At 46.0% G+C, this 22276-nt stretch overlaps 3 protein-coding genes across 10 annotated transcripts in view; 1 reads left to right on the forward strand and 2 right to left on the reverse strand.

Moving 5' to 3' along the window:
- RNF185 (ring finger protein 185) overlaps window positions 1-9302 on the reverse strand; it is a 22400-nt gene extending 13098 nt beyond the window's left edge. For 3 of the 7 annotated variants that reach the window (XR_009152227.1, XM_058158686.1, XM_058158685.1), the window contains exons 1-2: window positions 8478-9302; window positions 6125-6237 (exon numbers count right to left, since the gene is read on the reverse strand). Coding sequence is in view for 3 of the 7 variants with exons in the window: in XM_058158686.1 (XP_058014669.1) it covers window positions 6125-6237; window positions 8478-9237 (873 nt within the window). In the remaining 4 variants the exon portion in view is untranslated. Of the gene's footprint in view, window positions 1-6124; window positions 6238-7244; window positions 7579-8009; window positions 8173-8477 lie in introns of those variants that run through there. The other 4 variants (XM_058158687.1, XM_058158688.1, XM_058158689.1 and 1 more) reach the window with 4 other exon arrangements.
- C15H12orf43 (chromosome 15 C12orf43 homolog) lies at window positions 9170-19367 on the forward strand. Of its 2 annotated transcripts, XR_009152228.1 has the most exons (7): window positions 9170-11870; window positions 12957-13002; window positions 13681-13779; window positions 15540-15613; window positions 16295-16388; window positions 18087-18694; window positions 19237-19367. XR_009152228.1 is itself a non-coding variant. In XM_058158692.1 (6 exons), exons 1-6 carry the CDS (start codon window positions 11651-11653, stop codon window positions 18433-18435), a joined length of 882 nt encoding a protein of 293 aa, XP_058014675.1. In that variant the 5' UTR covers window positions 9170-11650; the 3' UTR covers window positions 18436-18942. The 2 variants fall into 2 exon arrangements, 1 of the variants encoding a protein (XP_058014675.1); XM_058158692.1 differs by lacking the exon at window positions 19237-19367 and having other exon boundaries at window positions 18087-18942.
- Window positions 19368-19431: 64 nt separating this feature from the next.
- The window catches only part of HNF1A (HNF1 homeobox A), a 28004-nt gene continuing 25159 nt past the window's right edge, over window positions 19432-22276 (reverse strand). Inside the window, exons 9-10 of the mRNA XM_058158694.1 lie at window positions 20667-20808; window positions 19432-19715 (exon numbers count right to left, since the gene is read on the reverse strand). Of these exons, the coding sequence (XP_058014677.1) occupies window positions 19594-19715; window positions 20667-20808 (264 nt within the window). The 3' untranslated portion in view covers window positions 19432-19593. The remainder of the gene's footprint in view (window positions 19716-20666; window positions 20809-22276) is intronic.

Raw genomic sequence — 22276 nt, forward strand, 5'->3', positions numbered from 1 at the left:
TGGAAAACCTAAACGTACAATTTATTGACACTGCGGTACCAGGAGATGCCAGAGTTGAAGAAAAAGAACTGGAAAAAATCATGAAATATAGCGATCTGGCCATCGAAACTACACAGCTATGGATGAAACATGTAACAGTGATACCCATTGTCATCGGGGCACTTGGTACCATGTCCCAAGAATTTTATAAGATACAACAACAAATTGCAGCTTCCTGCAATAACACCAGCAGAACTGCAAAAAACTGCGCTATTTGGAACATCATACATCTTAAGAAGGTACTTGGTTGATACCTAGGATGCTGGCAGCAACTTGTATCAACCATTAGCACCAGTCAATGGTATTTGTGATGCCTTTTTCAATGTTCAGTTGACTGAGTTTCATGTTTAATGAATAAAGTAAATAATAATAATAATAGTTAGAGCCAGAACTGGAAAAAAAAATCATCAAATGATTCAAAGTGCAGATTTTGTGCAAAGAAACAGTAGATCGTGTACTTGGCTTGTGCAACGACTGCACAAGATTGCACAAACTGATTATAAGCAACAACACAACATAGTCACCAAAATGATTCGCTGCAGCACCAGTAAAAATTATCATTTGCCAGTAATGAAAAAATGGTGGGAACTAGTAGTTGAAAAAGTAGTCAAAAAATGATCAGAATAAACTATTGTGAGATTCCGAATTCAAGCTGATAAAGTCTTGGCTCATAACACTCCTGAAACAACTATGTTTGGAAAAAACCCATAATTGTGTGGATAATTGATGGGGCAATATCAGAGGAAAGTAGAATAGAAAACAAAGGACTGGAGAAGACCACAAAGTATCAAGATCTGAAAATAGAAATTGAAAGATTGTGGCACCAGCTGTGGTGATTTCAATGATTATTGGCGCACTGGATACCATACCAAAACTCATACCAGAAAATCTGTGCATTGACAACATTTCCATCTGTCAAATGCAAAAGGCCACACTGCTTGGATCCACACATATACTATGCCAATTCATTACAACATCCTAGATTTTTGGAAGAACTGGCAGCTGTCACTTCTCCTTGTTGTGAACAGACTGTGTATTATTATTATTATTAATGGACATGGCAGTAACCAGAATAGAGAAGAACTGGAAAAAAATCACAAAATACAAATACCTGCAAACAGAAGAACAACTGTGGCAAAAGAAAACAAAGACAGTACCCAATAGTGATAAGTGCCTTTGGGGGCAATTCCAAAACTTTTGGAGCACCACTTGAATGCCATAAGCATTGAAAAAATCACCGCTAGTCAATTGCAAAAGGAAGCTTTACTTGGAGCAGCTTACATCCTGTGAGAATACCACTAACACCATCAGAAAATAATATTTGCCTATCCCAGATCCCTGGGAGGACTCGACAGGTGGATAAAAATGCCAGATCCAGTCTGAACATCTGGCTGACAGTGCAGTGCAACCAACCAACCATAATAATTCAAAACCACAATTATTTTGCTAATTATGCCCAGAAGATGCTCCCAGAGGCTAGTTGTGCAATAAGAGCACTGATGACAGATCTTAGAGCAGGAGTAGTCAACCTTTTTATACCTACCGCCCACTTTTGTATCTCTGTTAGTAGTAAAATTTTCTAACCACCCACCGGTTCCACAGTAATGCACCGTGTATCGTCGTCTGCGCATGCCTCTCGCACATCATGGATTGGGTTTGGGTGGGGTGCCGGCTACCAGCTCTGCTTGTCTGCTACAGCTGGGTGGTGTAGGGGGAGATGCGCGAGCTATTCTGGGACGAGGCTCTTTTGTTTGCTGTTGCACTATAGCGCCATTTAGTTTCACTTACGTAACATGAACTAAACTTACGCATGGGCGATACAAATAGTATATTTTCAGAAATTTAAATTGTCACAGGGAATTTTATGAAAACCTAATGAAAATGTTTTTAAATAAAGCTATGATTTTTTTTAAAAAAAGTCAATTAAATTAAAAAAAAGGAAAGTGCTTCAGTATCGGACAAAACCCCTACCGCCCACCATGAAAGCTGGAATGCCCACTAGTGGGCGATAGGGACCAGGTTGACTACCACTGTCTTAGAGTTTAGAACAGGTAGGCAAAATCCTGACAGATTCAGAAACAATCAAGTCCTAATATGAGTATAAGAATCCCGTGGATGCTTTTATTCAAGGTAATTTCTGCCACAACACTGAACACAGTGGTTTCTAAACACTTTTTTTAAAATTTACATTTATATCCCGCCCTTCTCCGAAGACTCAGGGCGGCTTACATTGTGTAAGGCAATAGTCTCATCCTATTTGTATATTTATATACAAAGTCAACTTATTACCCCCCCAACAATCTGGGTCCTCATTTTACCTACCTTATAAAGAATGGAAGGCTGAGTCAACCTTGGGCCTGGTGGGACTCGAGCCTGCAGTAATTGCAAGCAGCTGTGTTTAATAACAGGCTTCTTACAGCCTGAGCCACACCGCGGCTTATTAAAGTTCATTGCATGCATTAAGAATCTCTGCATTATATAAATATATAATAATAAAAATTACATATCCACATGCTGCCCTTTTGCAGAGAGCCCAGCAGAGCTTATCTGTGACAAAACAAAGCTGAAATATAGATTTAACAAAGTAGCATGAAAAACAGATAAATTCTCTAAAATGTCTAGCATTCAATAGAGAGCAGTCTAGTAAATAACTTGTTAGGCAGAGAGACCAGTCAGCAGCTGAGAGGAGGGTGGCAGGAGAACAGGAAAGTCCTCTTGATCATCAAAGGCAGAAAGGGAGGGGGGGCGCTCCTTGGATGGCTGGAGAAACAGCCCAAATTCCCCCATTCAGAAGAGTTCACACAGGAAGGAGCCAACTCCAGTTAAACTGTTAGGTTCCCAAAAATCTGTCTCTAAGAGACTGGGAAAAAAGGTGCAGTGGTTCTCCCTTCTGTATTTCCTGCTTGCCCTGAGGGCTGAAACCCTGAGATGTTTCTCCTACCTTCTAAAATGGTCTGGATTTGACTCTCACTGGGAAGCAAGTCTGCATTTTGAAGTAGTCTGGCCTGAAGGAGTTTCAGGATGCTAAACCTGAGCAGCCAGAACACAAAGTGCTTGGCTCCAGGGATGGAAGAGAACTGCAAGTAGTACTAGCCATAGCTCAAAATATTTTTTGATAACTACTACTAGACAAACACCAGGTTTTTTTCCCACCGTTTCTGTTTTAATTCAGCAAATGGAAAGAGCAGAGATGGAATTATAAGTTGTACAAAAGGAAGCCGTAGTCTCTTGACTCAAGATGAATGTTAGAGTTATTTTAAATTCACACAGAGTTGTGCTGCAGGTCTACAGCAATCAGGACTTAACATTTTTATAGCAGGAAATAGATCTTTCAATAGGAAAAATGGACTAAATTGAGAAGAATGTGGCACTAAATTATAGGCTACCCTTCTTTGTGTTTTTCTGGCTTGAGGAAATTCCTCACAGGGATTTCTTCAGTGACAGATGCACCTGACAGATCTGAGTTCCATCTAAAAGGACGGAAAGAACCTGAAAGCCAAGAATTTTCTAATAACTATTTCTGAAGTTGTTGTATTGAGAAACATTGCATTCTTAAGAATGCACTTCATACAGAGTTAACATAGCTTTACGGACCCTTCCCTACCTGCATTAACATTAGTTAATTAATAGCTTTTCTTTTTTTTATTTCTCTAGGTCAATATATCTTACTCTGGCAAGCCCCTCCCCTCCCCCAATTTGTTATAAGTGATCAGGCAGAAAGGCTTTGAAAAGCCTGCAAGACAACAATCCCAGGACAGGGTCTGTAGTCCTCGATTTACAACAATTGAGCCCAATGTTTTTGTTGCTAAGCAAGACAGAGGCTAAATGAATTCTGCCAGATTTTACAACCTTTCTTGCCATCGTTGCTAAGTGAATCACTGCAGTTGTTAAGTTAGCAACAGGTTGTTAAATGAATCTGGACTTTACTTTTCAGAAGATCGCAAAAGGGGATCACATGAACCCAGGACACAACAACTATTGTAAATATGACCCAGTTGTCAAGTGCCTGAATTTTGATCATGTGACCTGCATGGGATGCTGCAAGGGACATTAACAGTGAAAAACTAAGTCACTTGTTTCAATGCCACTGTAACTTTGAACAGTCACTAACTGAACTGTTGTAAGTCGAGGACTCCCTCTTGATGAAGAAATCAAGAGAGGCCTTGGAGCCCTTTTCCCAAGCAGCCCATCTTATTCAAAGGCAGAAGCTTTGGTAAGCTGCAGCTCCCTTCATCATTTCCAGGACAGGGTCTGTAGTCCTCGATTTACAACAATTGAGCCCAATGTTTTTGTTGCTAAGCAAGACAGAGGCTAAATGAATTCTGCCAGATTTTACAACCTTTCTTGCCATCGTTGCTAAGTGAATCACTGCAGTTGTTAAGTTAGCAACAGGTTGTTAAATGAATCTGGACTTTACTTTTCAGAAGATCGCAAAAGGGGATCACATGAACCCAGGACACAACAACTATTGTAAATATGACCCAGTTGTCAAGTGCCTGAATTTTGATCATGTGACCTGCATGGGATGCTGCAAGGGACATTAACAGTGAAAAACTAAGTCACTTGTTTCAATGCCACTGTAACTTTGAACAGTCACTAACTGAACTGTTGTAAGTCGAGGACTCCCTCTTGATGAAGAAATCAAGAGAGGCCTTGGAGCCCTTTTCCCAAGCAGCCCATCTTATTCAAAGGCAGAAGCTTTGGTAAGCTGCAGCTCCCTTCATCATTTCCAAAGGGCAGCTGATTGATAACAGAACGTGGGCAAGGCTCAACGCCTCTAACAAAGGCAGCTGCAGCTCACCAAACTTTTGCCTTTTAATAAAATGTGAAAGGCCAAAAAAAAATGCTCAAGAACAGAGAGTAACACATCCCTCGGAAACAGTGAGATGGGCAGCATATAAATTAAATAAACAGTGCACCTCATGAAAAAAGCCAAAATGTTGCTAAAGGGTTTTTTTTATTACTGCTTAAATCTACTGTTTTGTCTGCCTACAGAGGAAAGCTGCATTTCGGAAAACTAGTTTTGTATTGTGTTTCTCAATTCAACAGCATGACAATGTCAAGGATCTCTGGAACAGAGCTACGGTTGGACTGTTCAACCACTAATAGGAAATGTGAGCTGGGATTAGGCCATCATAAAACAGTTTTACTCTTAGATTTACTTAGTTTACGAAGTAAAAGTTTTATTAAGTTTACTCGTCTGATGTGTCGATTGCATTAGGTAATTCTGCTTGGTACAAGAAGAATTGCAAGATATATTATTTTTAGATTTCACATAGAAAAAAACAAGTGTACTCCCAGTCTCTCTTATGGCAATACACCAAAACCTAGTTAAAAAAGGGTCCCCTCAGTTGTTGCTACCTCACCTGAAACAAGGCTGCTGCTCAAAAATACTGATCAAATCTCAGCTAAATAACATCCAAACCTACAGCCTTTTATAGAATAGGATAATTCAGAGGATAATTAGAACTGCAGAAAAAATAATTGCTACCAACCTGCCTTCCATTGAGGACCTGTATACGGCACGAATCAAGAAAAGGGCCGTGAAAATATTTACAGACCCCTCACATCCTGGATATAAACTGTTTCAACTCCTACCCTCAAAACGACACTATAGAGCACTGCACACCAGAACAACTAGACACAAGCACAGTTTTTCCCCGAGGGCCATCACTCTGCTAAACAAATAATTCCCTCAACACTGTCAGACTATTTACTGAATCTGCACTACTATTAATCTTCTCATAGTTCCCATCACCAATCTCTTTCCATTTATGACTGTATGACTATAACTTGTTGCTGGCAATCCTTATGATTTATATTGATATATTGACCATCAATTGTGTTGTAAATGTTGTACCTTGATGAACGTATCTTTTCTTTTATGTACACTGAGAGCATATGCACCAAGACAAATTCCTTGTGTGTCCAATCACACTTGGCCAATAAAAAATTCTATTCTATTCTATTCTATTCTACAGCCTTTTAAAGTCATAAAATACTTGGGGATATGGACAGCTTCCTTCATCTTAGCTAATACATTCAAATACATACAGTAATAAGAATAACCTCCGGCCTGACTCACCTGAAGCAATCTCTGCTCACCTCCTATGCAAATATTTCCAAGAAAAACCAAAGCAGCAAAGAGGACGTCTATATCTTCTCTCAGCCCTGATGAAAATGTCCACCCACAACCACCTACAAGAAATGCAGGGAGACTTCATGCCCACAGTATCCAAACACAAGTGGAGAAAGAGAAGATCTCTATTTCAACAGATTTTTTTTCATTCAATTACATCATGCAGGACGCCCCCAAAGGACAACATCACAATCTGCTAGCAAGCATCTAACAGACCAGCTTTGCCAGCTCCGAGCTCTCTTTGGTGACGTCAAAGTGTGCAATTTGAATGAAAAAAAGGCAATATTGTAGGCAAACACTAGCGCCAACTTTCATGACATCTTGTGCTTCCTCCCCACAGAAAAAATATTCTCTACACTTAGATATGGGAGATATTTTTTTAAATATTCAATTTAAATACTTGGTCTCTGTGACTGAAGCTCCCAATGTGAAATCTCTACATCCATGTTACTATTATTTGACTCGTTGGTACATTAATTATTGCAAGCCATTCAGAGTCCTTCAGTTGAGATGGGCAGCTATAGAAGCTGAATAAATAAATAAATTATAGCCCTTCAGGAAATGAGTTTTAAAGCCATTTTCTATGCAAGCCTATGTGATACATATTTGGAAATAAATTCAATTTGTTCATCGCTTAGTTTTTAAAAACAAACAAGGAAGAGGAGGTAAGTGGCATTATTCCTTAAATGTAATCTTTACATTTGCAATAATTAATGTACAATAATGTGATCACTTACCGGTACTTATATACCAGCATCAAAACATTAGGTGAACCCTGTACCACTCACTAGAAGCAAGCCAGCTGGAAAAATCTTAGACGGCACACGAGGGTCTAAAATTCTTATTCTGAAAGTAGCAGTGCTGAAATATTTAGGCACCACCTGACTCTGGATAGCTTACAATGGGGGTGGGGGAGAAACACCCAAAAATAATGATTTACATAAAGAGCAACTGGGTTTTTAAAATTAATCTTAGAAATTCAAATATCCTTCCACTGTGTCATAAATTGTACTACATTCTAAAAAACTTAATGTGTTTACTTGCAAAAACCATTCTAAATATTAACCTGGAAAATTAAGCAGTAAGGAGGCAATGCCTTCCCACATATGGAACCAAAACAAAGGAAGAGCTATCCTGGAGCTTGTCTGGCGAGAAACTGATGCCCACGGAAGTCCACGCGCAGCGCAGCCATCCAACAGCTTCAGATTCAAAGTCGCATCTCGAGGCAATGAGCTCCGGGCAGTGAAGAGTCTCTCATCCCCCAACAGACAACCTGTTTATCCTAGAAGTCTAGAAAAGTGATTTTCACCCGCTCTGCCCACCATGCCGTCAAAATCCTTCGGCTTGTGGCTGATGGAATGAAATGTCTGCTTGTTTGAAGAGGAAGATGTTGGTCGCGACTGTAAGGTATTTTAGAATAGAATAGAATAGATTTTTTTATTGGCCAAGTGTGATTGGACACACAAGGAATTTGTCTTGGTGCAGATGTTCTCAGTGTACATAAAAGAAAAGATACGTTCATCAAGGTACAACATTTACAACACAATTGATGGTCAATATATCAATATAAATCATAAGGATTGCCAGCAACAAGTTATAGTCATACAGTCATAAGTGGAAAGAGATTGGCGATGGGAACTATGAGAAGATTAATAGTAGTGCAGATTCAGTAAATAGTCTGACAGTGTTGAGGGAATTATTTGTTTAGCAGAGTGATGGCCTTCGGGAAAAAACTGTTCTATCGTGATATAGTATCTTCTTCCACACACAAACACACACACACACACACCCCTCAACAGCCGCAGGGTTTGTTCTCTCTTGTCGGACCCACCGGCTGTCGACGCGCTGACTGCCACAGGGACGGATCGAGCGGCGGGTCCCTTGGAGGCTGCCCGGCCCGAAGTCGCCCAGGGGCTTTGGGGCCAGAACTCGCCGTCGCCTCCGCCGCCTCAGGCAAGGCGAATGAAGGCCAAGATTAGAAATGGAATCTCGCCCAAGCATCCCCTCCCCGGATCGACCCCCGCCACCCTCCGCCCCCCCCCCGCTTTCCCACGGGAGCCTCGCCTCAGGAGAGCCGCCTGGCGCCCGCGCTGCCCTTCCCGGCGGAGGACCCCCCGCCCCCCCCCCGCTCAGGGCCGGTCGGTGAGGGGCGGCTTCTTCCTCCTCTGCCGACCCCCGGCCCGTCTTCCAAAGGCCCCGCTCCGCCGCCCGCAGACGCCCGCAGACGCCCCCCGGGCCCGACTCTGGACTCCGCGCCCGCCGGGACCCCCGGTCCCCCCCCGGTCCCCCCCCCGCTCACCGGAAGGGGCCACAGGCGCCGCTCTTCTTCCCGGACGGCGGACGTTTCTTTCCCCTCCCAGCCGGAAGTGAGGCCTGAACCGGAAGCGCCTTTCGCCTCTGCGCCGCCACGCGCCCGCGACGAAGGTTCCGGCGGCGAAAAGTTCCGTCCCCGCGGCCTGGAAGCGGTTCAAAGAGCAGTGGCCTTTCCTGATCCGGGTCCCGCGGGAGGCCGCGCTTCTCGCGCCCGCCCTCCCCCCCCCACCGCCGGCGCGCCTCAGCGGCCTCCGGACTACGACTCCCAGAGTGCTCCGCGGCCTGCACGGCTTCGCGATGGCGGCGCCCGAGCCCGAGGCGAGCGACAGCGAGGGAGAAGAAGCGGCGGCCTGGCAACGGCTGCGGGAGGCGGCCTGGGATCCGGCGCTCGGCCGAGCGGCCGCCCTGGCTCCAGTCGGTAGGGCTGCTTGGCCTGGCCTCCGGAAGGGCGCCTCGATCGTCCGGCGGCTGGTGACCACGGCGCCCCGGTTACCAAGGGAGCTCTGGGCCCAGGCCGGCCCTAGGCGTCCCCGAGGGGCAGCCCGAGCCCTTCCGGCCTCTTGGGACCTGCGGGGCTTGCTCGTAGGCGGCCGCTTCGGTTGCTGCCAGGATGGATCTAGGGAGTCTTGGGGGGGGGTTGTATGTGTATCATAAAATATACCTATGTTTTTATATACATACACATGTACGCGCACACACGTATAAACAGATAACCCTCGACTTACAACAATTACTTTAGTGACCATTCGAAGTTACAACGGCACTGAAAAAGGAGACTTATGACCGCTTTTCACACTTAACGACCGTTGCAGCATCCCTATGGTCAGGATTCACATCCTTGGCAACTGCTTTGTATTTATGACAGATGCCGCATCCTGGGCTAACGGAATCCACCTTTTGCGACCTTCTGACAAGCAAAGTCCATGGGGAAGCGAGGTTCACTTAATGACCGTGTTACTAACTGAGCAACTGCAGTGGTTCACTTAACAACTCTGGCAAGAAAGGACACAAAATGGGACACCACTCATTTTGACTGTCTTGCTTAGTAAGGGAAATTTCAGGCTCTATTGTCATAAATCAAGGACTACCTGTATGTGTATGTACCATTCTGTGTAATATAATGCATAATAGATGTGCAACAAATACAGTCACATGAGGAGGAGGACTCAAAACCCATCATCTCCCTGTGACAAAGTTTGTGCTGGGCGCTCTGGGAGATACTTCCCATCACTCAGCTCTGCCGGCTCAATTTGCCCTTAGAGGCTAGTATTGCTTTATAAGGCCTTGGCAAGGCCACACTTGGAATTTTCAGCCAACACGATGTAAAAAAGATGTTGAGACTCTAGAAAGAGTGCAGAGAAGAGCAACAACGATGATTAGGGGACTGGAGGCTAAAACTTGTGAAGAACGGTTGCAGGAACTCGGTATGCCTAGTTTAATGCAAAGAAGGACCAGGGGAGACATGATAGCAGTGTTCCAATATCTCAGGGGCTGCCACAAAGAAGAGGGAGTCAAGCTGTTCTCCAAAGCACCTGAGGGACGGACAAGAAACAACAGGTGGAAACTAATCAAGGAGGGAAGCAACCAGAACTAAGGAGAAATTTCCTGACAGTCAAAACAATTAACCAGTGGATCAGAAGTTGCCTCCTCAAGTTGTGGGTGTTCCAGGCTTTTAAAAGAAGGGATGCTTCCTTTGCCTCTGCTGAGGTCTGGACTTTGCCCTAGAGGTGACCCGTGTCTATGGAATAGTCTGAGGCTTTCATCTCTGCTCATGTTCTGATAGCCAGACACCCCCAGACAAGTGGGGGAGCGTTGGAAAACGGGCAGAAATTGTTCGTGGTGGTGCATATCCCTCTGAGGCCGAGACCTGTTTTGCAGTAATTCTGATCTTGTGTGTGTTGCTGATGTTTTTAGATATTTATGCTCTCTGGTTAAAAGAAAAATCTGGGGCAGGAAGCAGCTCTCTTCCTTATGCTGACTGGGAGAACTGAGAAAATGGCTGGCATGCAAAAACAATCCAGCTATTATGTGCTGACACTTCATGAAAATGGATCAACCGAGGAGAGCTGTGTCACATGAGCAGATCTTTGTGAAACAGGTCTAATGCAAGCAAACGTCGCTTCAGAGGGATTACAAAAACAGGAGTGGTGGGGTTGCCTCCCAGATGGGAAAAAATTCCTTTGCAGAGCTTGTTTCGGCATCACTGTCGAGGGAGCCTCGCCCAGCACCCGCAGGTCTTGGCTGTCTCCATGTTGTATCATCTGACATTTAAGGCTTCAAGAAAAGATCTTGAGGACAAAGAATTCAGCATTAATTTGTGGAGAGAAATTGGGGTCAGAGTTCTCTTCTCCAGACTAAACGTGCCAAAATCCACCAACCTTCTATTCCTCAGCTTCCAAGCATCTAGCCTCAATTGCATCCCTCCTCCACTAGGCAAATGTCTCTCCTAAAATGCAGTACAAGTAGTCCTCACTTGCTGGTTGAAGTTGGGACAGTCCATCGCTAAGTGATGTGGTTGTTAAGTGAATTGTCTGCAGTCATTAAGCGTGACATTTTGTGACTTCCAGCTTTTCATGGTCTTTGCTTGTCAGAAGTGGCAGCAGAGCTTGTGGTTGTGGTCGTGTGACTACACAGATGCTGTAACGGCCACAATTTCAAGAGCCAATTGTAAATCATCTTTTTCAGGGCTGTTGTAATTTCAGATGGTTCCTAAAGGGGTAGTCGGTAAGCGAGGATTACCTGTACAGTATCCAGGACTGGAACTGTCGTGTCCCACTCCTCCGCTGACGGCCGGGTCAGGGAAATCCGAATCAGGCTTGCCTCTGCAGCTCTGCCCAAAGTCCTAGCAAAGTCCTCAGAGCAGGCAGGAGACCAGTAAGTGACTTCAGCAAGATAAGTTCGACTTTGCCTGACTCAGAGACTGCCAGAAAGCAGATCCTTTATATAGGCCATGGGGTGTGGCTCCATGACTCAGCACTCATTAAGGCCTGCCCCTCCCTTCCTTCTGTTGCCTCCGCCTATCCAGTCTTCTGATGCGAGGGTCACTCCAATCAGCTGTTGTTGGGAGTAAACCCTCCTCAGGCTCACCTGCTGTGGAGGAGGGGGAGGGGTCTAGCTGCTCCGTTTGCCTGGGCATGGAGCCAGGGCTGGGGCCGGGGGATGCTCCCTCCTCTGCAGCCTGCTTGGGCATGGAGCCAGGGCTGGGACCGGGGGATGCTCCCTCCTCTGCAGCCTGCTTGGGCATGGAGCCAGGACTGGGACCGGGAGGTGCCCCCTCCTCTTCAGCTTGTCTGGGCATGGAGCCAGGACTGGGAACGGGAGGCATACATTCCTCCGTGTTCGGGAGCAGATAAGAAGGCCCCGGCTGCGGTGAGAGCGGGTAAGACACAACAGGAACCCATATGCCAAGTGCATCTGATCAGCATAGGACAGAAAGAAATGATTACTATTTTTATCTTCTACTGATGCTGCTTAAAATTGTACAGGTAGTCCTCAGCTTACGACCACAATTGAACCCAGAGTTTATGTCATTAGGTGAGAAATTTGCCCCATTTTACGACTTTTCTTGCCACAAGAAAGTGGCAGGAAATGAATCACTGAAGTTGTTAAATTAGCAAAACACAACTATTAAGTGAATCTAGTTTCCCCATTGGCTTTGCTTGTCAGAAGGTCACAAAAGGGGACCTTCACGTGACCCCGGGACACTGCAACCGTCATAAATATGAACCAGTTGTCAAGCATCTGAATGTAAATCACATGACCATGGGGATGCAATGGTCATAATTGTGAAAAATGGCCGTTTTCACTTTCTTCAGTGCTGTTGTAACTTCGAGTGGTCACTAAATGAACTGTTATAAGTCAAGGACTACCTGTATTTGCCTTTCTTGCTTCACTATCACACTGTTGGCTTCTATTCAACTCGTGATCCTTTGAGACATTCAGGTGTCTTTCCAATGTCCGGTTCATCCATCCTGTGTTTTTTTATATATATATCTTTATTTTTTTCTTGCTTTTGTCTCTTGACATTCACGCTGCTTGGTTTTGCTCAAGGTGGCCGTGCTGTCTGCTGTTTGTCAATGGATAACCATTTCCCTAGTTGCTTGTCAAAGCCATTTATCCAACAGAGCCGGCCATTCTCCCCTTGATGCTCCCCTCCAGCTCAGCCCAGAGCCATTGAGTGTTCTCTGGTTACAGTGGTTCAACCAGCTGTGCAGCTATTCAGGGGTAGCATCGTCTGACCTCTGTTTTCCTGGCTTGGCTCTGAAGGGAGACTTGGCCAAGTGCAGTGATGAAGCTCAAGCAGAGGGTCTGCGCTGCAAATTCCTCTGGTCAGTTAAACTGGTCTTTCCATCCAATTCTCAGTGGACCACTAGGGCTTTTTCTGCCATCGGTGCTCTACATTCCTCAACTGTTGTGAATTCACGTTGAAGGTTGTTGTTTTTTTAATTTGGATTTTTGTTTTCAGAGAATTCTTGGAAAAGGAACCAGCAAGCAGGTGAACCCAGCATCAGGTAATTAAGCTGTCCCCAACTGCATCTACTAGACATAATTCTGACTCTTAAAACAGTGGCACCTCTTCCCTCCACAAGTAAGAGAGACGTAAGTTTGTGAATGAGGAACACTGAGGAGGGAAGGCTGAAGTCCTTGACTCCTGACAGACTAACTTCTCAAAGGCAAGAATCAAAATGTTCAGCCGCTGCCCAATTGTAATCCCCCTCTAAAAAGGGGAGTGGGGGAGAGAGCACAGCCCCTGAAGAGAAATAATGCAGACACTAGTTATTCAGGAGGAGGCTGTTTCTTCACTGAATTGGGGATCATTTCCTGCAAGTCACATTTAGAAATTCGAGATCTACTACACTGAAAGCAGGCAAATCGCAAATCAGATAGGGTAAGGTGTTTCTTCTCCCACGACTTTCCAGAGACATCCGCTGAGGAGCACAGACTTCAGCGCCCAGCATCCCAGCCATCAAAATCATTGCAGAGACTGCTGGAAACTGTAGTTCATACGAATTATCTGCCCTGGATGACGTGAACTGCAGTTGCCATCATTCTCAGGGATCCCCAAATCCATCCAAATGATTCTGTTCAAGGTGAACTATCCGCTAGTGCTTGAGGGACGTCTTCCAGAGATTACGCCTATGGCGAAGGGAATCCCAGAAAATAACTCAACCTTCTTTCTCCTGAAACAGAGAGAAGATCTGCAACCATGAGCAGGATGGAAATGAACTGCAGACCACACCAGAATTTCGAGCACACGTTGCAAAGAAGCTGGACACGATCTTGGACAAGTAGGCACAAGCATTTTATTAACATTTCCCCTTAGGTATGTCCTGGGGAGAGCTTTTCATAGAGAATTCTGAATAGCAGTAGCGATACACCTAAACTTATATACCGCTTCACAGTGCTTTACAGCCCCATCTGTAGACTGAGTCAACCTTGAGCCAGTGAGAATCAAACTGATGGCACTTGGCAGAATTAGCCTGCAATACTGCATTCTAACCACTGTGCTGTCATGATTCCTAAATAGTACACTTTGCATTCCCAAACCAAAGGTCTTATCGATATACTGCAGATAACTCTTAGTTGGCCATATGCAGGTATCCATATTGTTGCTTGCGAAGCAGTTTCTAGATTAGAGATCCTGATTTGCACAGAATCATGTGAACATCCTTGGGGTAAAACTCAACAATGTGCTTCTAACTCAAATGTGCCAACATGGTTGGTATGGTCCTTGGCGGGGAATGCTTCAAGTTGCATGGATACAACCAAGGCTGGTGGTCCGACTTATACATTCACTTCTTTTCAATCAACATGTTCCTTGAAAATCTTGATGGGTAGCAGAGGTCAATATATAAATGTATATAAATTTACAATTATATGAATGTTTAAAATAAATAACAAAATATCTGTGGACTAGTGATGACAATGACATTTGGAGGATAGTGACTTGGCACATAAGAGGAGAGAATGGCAGAGTCCTTGAAGTAACAACTGAAAGAAAAGAAATACAAGTAGTCCTCGCTTAGTAACTGCCTTGTTTAGTGACTCTTCACAGTTATGATGGTGATGAAGCAGTAACTTTCCATCCAATCCTTGCATTTGCACCTTTGCAGGTCACAGGAAAGCTGAAATGAAATCATCAGCACAGTGGCAGTTTCTCTTAGTGGCCACTTTGTTTAATGACTGAGATGTGGGTCCCCATTGTGGTCACTATATGAGGACTTCCTGTAGATATAACACAGGTTCACGAAGCCAGGAGAAAATAACAAGATATGATCAATCTGAAAGAAAGTGATGATCTTTGGCCTGGAGTGGCTGACGTGAAGGTTTCTCTATTAACAGGAGGGCTAACATACAGGTCAGAAAACAGGCATGAGTGTTACCTAGTTGTGATGGTTGCAGGTGAAAGTAGGGACTCATAAGCTGGAGGTATTTGCATGTGACACACCTCAGTGACGGGATAAGAGAAGAACCAGAGATGAATTGGCAGACAAAATGTGCAATATTCCCAATAAATGTCACCAAGGGTAAAGTTTTCATGTGCCGTCCATCTCCCTTGTCCAGTGACTCTGGGCAGTTAAACTATTCCGCTAAGTGCCTTGAATGGATGTGTCAAAACAAGATGAGAGATTATTAACCTGACTTCCCTTCTTTGAAACTAACCAAATAACAGCTGATTTCAAAATAACCCTCTGTCTTGGTGAAAAGGTCCATTACTTCCCCCATCACCTGCGCTAAAGTCCTAGATTTCTCCATGCCTTTCTCTAGGTGTGGAGGGGAGAGGAAAACATCTCTGGATGCTCCTGACTCTGCTCTCTTCCTCTTTCCACCTGCTTTCCTGCTGTGCAAAACATGGGACTTGGTCGGTGCCCCCTGAAGTCATTTGTGCTGGTCTGGGCCTGGCCTCTCTCTGGTTTAGGGGGCCTTTGCTCTTCTGGGACTTGGGCCAGCTAGGAGTGTTAATGATCAGCAAGCACTTGGTTGCAGATTGAGCCTGTGTTTTTCTCAGGCGTGAGAGGCATTGTGCTGATCCTGCTTTTCCTTTCAGTGCGATAACCCTCTCGACGTGCCCGTTGCGACTCCTGCGACACGAGAACAGCTCCTCCCTGGAAGAAGACAATGGTGAGCCGCTCGCCTGGGGGAAATCCCTGGGGGTAAATGTGTCCTGTTCCTTCAGCCTGCTGTGTCTGGAGCTCCAGAGCAGGGAAGTTGTGCTGGCTGGGGAATGCTGGGAGTTGAAGTCCCCAGGTCTTTCTTATAAGGTGCCAAGGTTGGACACCCCTGCGCTAGATGGACGCTTGAGCCACACGGGGTTTTTTTTTTTTTTTTTTTTTTACATTTATACCCCGCCCTTCTCCGAAGACTCAGGGCGGCTTACAGTGTATAAGGCAATAGTCTCATTCTATTTGTATATTTTTACAAAGTCAACTTATTGCCCCCCCAACAATCTGGGTCCTCATTTTACCTACCTTATAAAGGATGGAAGGCTGAGTCAACCTTGGGCCGGGCTCGAACCTGCAATAATTGCAGGCTTCGGTGTTCTTAATAACAGGCTATTACCAGCTTGAGCTATCCGGCCCATCAACGTGGTTGATGGGCCACATGTGTGTGAGAGGTTCACCCCTTTCAAAGAGTCCGTCTTTAGACCCCAGACATTGAGATTCTTGCAAGGTGGGCTGTAGGAAGCTCAGCTCCCATAAGCCTCTTCTTCCTCCTTTCGGGCACCGGCTTTTAATTCCTGGGCCAGCCTGAGCAGCTAACTCACCCAGCACCTTCCCTCTTTTTCCTCCTGCAACGACGCAGGTTTTCGCCTCTTTTCCTCCTCTGTCCCGGGAGACTGTGGGGAGCCAGAAGCTGCCCCTCGGAAACAGTCAGCGTTGCAGCATTCCAATTCCAGGTGAGGAATGGGAATGGGAGGGGGGGGGTCCTCTGCCATGAAAAGGGGCCAACAGGTGACGACCTCGGCTGCTGTAATGTACTGAAGCCATCTGGCTTGCAAGTGGGCCTCAGTCTGCCTTCGAGGCTGGCTCTGGCGGCCTGCCAGCTGAAGAGTGCTTTGCCCTCCTGGGTGCATTTTATTTTATTTGTTTATTTATATCTCATCCAACTCAAGGTGGCAAATACATGAATACTCCTTCCTCCTCCTGTTTTCCCCACAACAGGGGAAGGTCAGGTGGGCTGGGCTGACTGGCCCAAAGATACCCAGATGGCTTTCATGCCTAAGGCAGGACTAGAAGTCACTGTCTTCTGGGTGTTTGGCCCAAAGTCCTCCACACGTCCTTCATGCCTAAGGAGGGATTAAAACTCACTGTCTTCTGGTGATTGGCCCAAAATCGCCCAGCCTGTTTTTAGAACTAGAACTCACTGTCTCCTGATTTCTATCCTGGTGTCTTAACCACTAAACCAAACTGATTTATATACTGTATCAAGCAACAATCTTTAACTGAATGAAGGTAGCCTTGGTCATTTTTAAACCATAGCTTAGAACAGCGGTCACCAACGGGTGGTCCGCCGAAAAATTATTTGCATTTTTAATATTGCACTAAATCAGGTATCCTCAGACAAAAGGCCTGGGATGGATACATGCAGTGAATGTTTGTGTTGCTGCAGAGAGTATCCCCTTTTGGGGTATTTTTCTGTGGGTTGGAGGGGGGCAGAAATACCAACTTGGGGTCTGCTTCAGCTTCCTGGTGTGGGGCTTTGGGCAAAGGCCGGAGGGAAGTGCCGCTAGTGGCGAAGAGCCGGAGGGCCTTGTTCCAGTGGGACTGCATCATGGCCTGGAACTGGCTGACCATCTCAGCCTGCTGAGCCTCCAGGCGCCGGTACCTGGCCTTGCACTCCCCCAGGTCTTTCTTCTACTTAGAAAGTCTATGCTCGTAGTCCTCAGTGAGGTGCTTCTGCTGAGCCTCCTTCTCGGTCAGATCCAATTTGAACTGAGCTGTTTTGCCAACTCTTTCTCGTGGTGGCTGCTTAGTTCCAACAACTGCTTCTTGTTGGGGCCCTAAGGAGCCCGGGTGGGGGAGGCAATGAGTTAGCCACGCCCACCCAGTCACATGACCACCTAGCCACGCCCAGCCAGCCCGTCATTAGACAGATCATATTAGTGGTCCACAGGATTTAAATTATGAACTTAGTGGTCCCCGAGGTCCAAAAGGATGGGGACCCCTGGCTTAGAGGGTGGTGTGGACCAAGGCAGTAGGTTTTAACTGATGCCAGTCTAATGTTATCTCTTACCAGAGCATAGTAAGATTTGCACAGCATACAGCACCATAAACAGACTCAGTTTGCATAACACGGCGATTGTGTCCACACAGGATAACAAGCACATTTTAGCCAAGTATATTGTTCAAACTCAGTGCATGAAGTTAGGTGTTGTACAAAGAATATTGGTTGAATCACTTGATTAAAGATAAGTCAGCATGACACTCATAAAAGGAATGAAACAGCTGGTCTTCCATTAATATACCCCCCCCCGTGTGTTTCTGGGTCTTTCATAAGAGTCCCCGGTTTCAGGCTCAGAATTGGAAGCCATTAATAAGCCTATATATGTATTAGCTGAGTATGGGAGAAAACGTAACTCTGCTTTCCTCCCCAGCATTGCTTGTGATTCTTCCAGCGGCCTGGAAAGTGACCCAGAGTGGCAGAGATGCCTAGAGGTTGCGGTGACGGCAGCAGACATTCTGAAGCAGAGTGGACTGCCACCACCAGCGGCCCAGGACTCCAGCCAAACAATAGAGGCCGGATGGAAAAAAGTCAAGAAGAAGAAGAAGAAGAAGAAAGGGAAAAGAGAGGAGAGTGGCCAACCAGATGCCATTGAAGCAGCGGGTAATAGCCAGGACAAGGAGCCCTCATATCCCAGCAGTCCAGAGGCCATCAGGTGGACAGAGACGATGCAGAGGAAGAGGAAAAGGAAAAGGAGGGAAACAAAAGGAGGAACAGAATGACCATCCCTCCAATACTTATTTGCCAGGGGGAGTTACTTGCAGAGGGGCCTGGCTTGGCTGTGCACCCTGGGAAGATGAAGGGACTCTCTCAGTGATGGAAAACAGCTGCTCCAACTACTGTTGCCTGGGCAGCCGGTGGGGCTGGGATGGATCCGGAGGGCTGCCGTGGCTCCTGGGTAGCATTACAAATTGGGAGGAAGAATGGGCTGGCACTCCTTGCATCCCATCAAAATGGACACCCTGACTGCCGCTTTCTCGGGTGAGCCCCATCCGCTCTTGGAGCTGCAGGACATGGGTGGGGGGAGCAGTGAAGTCTGTGAGTGGGCATGGATGATCAGCTTTGTGGATCACCTGGTGGAGCAGCCAGAGCAATTTGTTTTCTCACCTGGTCCACCTGAAGAATAACGTGACTCTGCTTTTACAGATATGGTTCCAGTTTTTATGAGATGGTCATTTTGTGAATAGCCAATATATATATATGTATATATAAAACAATATTTTAAGATACAGCGTCTCCCCTGTTTTATTGACCAAAAGTTAAATATATTTACAAAACAGAGCTGATGAGGCCCTTGATTCTGCAAGTGAAATCTCCAGTGTGCTCTGGAGCCTAAAAGCAGCAACAGGAGCTTGAAACATCCAAATGGATAAATGTGGCTACCTATTTACATGATTCAGAAGCTCAGTGAATAATACTTTGAGCCTCAAATAAGTACACTGTGGTGCATAGATTAGACTTATGCCTGGTTAATTTCTGACTTTCCTTTTCACTCTGACTTGACCCGGGCTTTTTTCTTCTAGCTTCTTCCATGAGAACAATTTGTGGTTCTCCTAGCAACAGAAAGTACCTTGGCTTTGCCTGTTTTGTGTGGAGACAATGATCCCCAGCGAGGCCAAGAGTAAGCCAGCATATCCCCAAACATTCCCTACGAAGGAAGTTTGAATTGTGCATTTTGAGAAGTGGCCTAAGTGGCTAAGTTGTTGCCGGTGATAGCAGACACAGGTAAGTTTCAGGTCTGCCTCTGTGTGTGCTGGGGGGGGGGGGGAAGAGCCATACAAATCCTGGCAGAGGAGGCAGCCTGGCCTTCCCTCTCAGGAGCAGGGATCAGGTGCAGGAGAAGTCCCTCAGGTTGCAGGCAAGGGCTGCCAAATGTCCAGTTATTGCGTGGAAGAAGCCATATGGGTGGAGATGAAGGTCTCTATCACGCCGTGGGTGGAGGGCAGCAAGTGGCCATTGGAGGAGTCGGAGCTCTGGTAAAGGACCAAACTGCCAGACGAGACTGTTTTGGGGTGGGGGGGAAGAAGGGGATTGGGGGGAACAGAAACAACAGGTGAGCACAAGGAGCTTTTTATTTTTTCCTTCACAATCCAGAGGGGCCGATACTCCTGACCTCAAAAGTATCCAAGTCCTCAGCTAATTAAAAAACACGTATTATGTTTAAAATGACAGACAGCATCTTTTATTCCTAGAGAGTTTATGGATGACTGTTGGGGGCATCAGAAGAGCTGAAGCTCCCATTCTGGCAGGTGACAGAGACTCTGCAATGATGCCCCATTGCTAAGTGGATCCCCAAGGAACAAAGGAGGGTCCCTGTCTCCATCATTCATCCCAGGCCGCTGAAGGCAAAGCTTTCCCTTACTTTTAGGGCTGTGGGGAGCATTTTGAAGGGTGGGGGGGCTGCCATATCTCAAAGCCTGAAGGCCCCAGGGCTGGGGATGCCTTACCTCTGCAGATCTTCTCCAGCTGTCTGTATATGTGTGTGCGCGCTCAGACAAGACAGAGTGGCTGTGTGTACACACAGATGGCTGGGGTTCTGCATGGTTAGCCACAATTTATTTGCCAAGATTAAAGATAACCAAATGTAGGATTTCTCTGAAGGCAGCTGCCGAACGACTACACTTTTAAGGTGTCACGGTCAATTAGTAAGAGATTAAAAACAGAGATTTTAAAAAAATATTTTAGTATGGGGGACCCTTTCATCACCTATGAAATAGAAACTTTTCTGGCTCCATTATGGAGGCATACAGGTAGTCCTTGAGTTATGACCATAACGGAGACTGTCCATTGCGGCCATAAGTCATAATGGTCATAGAGTGAGTTGGTCACTTTATAACTTACAACTTTTTTGCAGGGGTTATTGAGCGAACCCAGTGGTCATAAGTGCAAATGGCGGCTTTGAATAAAATGTTCTGGGATCTATGAAGGAACAGAACATCTAGTTGCTGCTTACCGGCAGGGCTGGAGGTCAGGCGGGGTCCCGACTGAAGGTGTGGCTGGATGGAGCCTTCCTGGCCCTGCAAGTGGACCGAAGGTTGGCTGGTCGGCGTTGGGATCCCAGATTCCGTGGGAGTCTCTGAGTCTGACGTGAAGATCTGGGAGGAAATCACAGGACGACAGAAGGACAGTTACAAAGCTCGCCTGGGCTACTTGTGAGACGCAGCACAGTAGAAGATGGACGTTTTTGTTAAACAGCAAAATTGTTTTAGCCAAGCTTAGAAACTAAAATCAATCCAAAACATTCAGAAGAAACACTTTGAATCTTGCAGAGCGACAGCCCTTCTGCTCTTCAGTATCCAGGGATGCAAAGTCTTTGGCAGTGGCGGGATTCAAATAATTTAATTGAAATTAATTTAATTGAATCATGGTGGGCATGCCAGGGGGTGTGACAGACAGCACTTGGCCTCCTGCACCCCCCTGTGAGCAAAAATGGGCCAAGGGGAGGGGAGGGTGCCACACCCTCCCGCGCCCTGTTTTGGGCCTAGTAGGCCTCCCTGCACTTGCCTGGGAGCCAAAATGGGGTGCGTGGGGACTTCCGGAAGGGGCGGGGAGAGGAAGGGTGGGACCAGCCAGCAACAACCGGTTCGGCTGAAGTGGTGCAAGCCGGTTGAATCCCACCACTGGTCTGCAGCTCATGCAGTGTTTATGGATGTTTCTGTAGGTTATGGGGTTCCTCCTGCCCCTCAGATCTCCACACAGCTGTTTGCGGAAGAAGATTGAACCAAAGCTTTTCGTTATTTACCAGCGTTTGGGGCAGCTGTTAAATTTATTCTTGCCCAGTTCCTTTATTTTCAGCATACCCAAAGCCGTCCTTTTTTGTCCTTTGCATCCTTCCCTAAAGCTCCTCTTGGGAGCGTTCCCTTTTTTCTCTCTAAAGCCAGAGGCTTTCGGGCTCTGCTCTTCCATGAGAATTGCCTGCCTCTCCGTTTTCTGAAAGTGTCTTTTTTCCCCCTCTTCACTCGGCCTTTTTGTGTGGCTCTGCTCTTGTGTTCTATTTCCTTCATTTGATTTATTTGTTAAGGGCGCTTTTAAAATCTCCTCCTTCAGGAGCAGCTCTCCCTCCTGAAGTCTTCTTCCCATTTCTCTCTCCTGCTACGTGTTCTATTTATCATTGTTCTACTTTGAACAAAGTTCAAATTCATTAAAGTCCAAGACACACATATGCTTATGCTCAGACTTATTATTTGTTAAAATCGGGAACCAGCATTAAATGGTCCGTTTCCATTAATTTTCCTGCTGCTTCCGTTTCCTCAGCTAAACTTCCTATTGCTCAGCATGCAGTCCAGGACATCTGAACCTCTTCTGCCTCCCTGGATTCTCCCCTGGAGCGAATGGTCAGCAAGAGAAACTTGGAATGCCTTGAAAGGGCCAAGAGAGGGTCAGTCCTGCTTAGGCAGGAAACGCTCATTTCAGACAAATGGTTGCCCAGTCTCTTCTTACAAACTTCCAGTGTTGGAGAATTCACAATTTCTGGAGTCAAGTTGTTCCACTGGTTAATTGTTCTCACTGTTAGGAAATTTCTCCTTAGTTCTAAGTTGCTTCTCTCCTTGATGAGTTTCCACC

The sequence above is a fragment of the Ahaetulla prasina genome, chromosome 15, assembly GCF_028640845.1.
Source record: "Ahaetulla prasina isolate Xishuangbanna chromosome 15, ASM2864084v1, whole genome shotgun sequence".
NCBI classification, from domain to species: domain Eukaryota; kingdom Metazoa; phylum Chordata; class Lepidosauria; order Squamata; family Colubridae; genus Ahaetulla; species Ahaetulla prasina.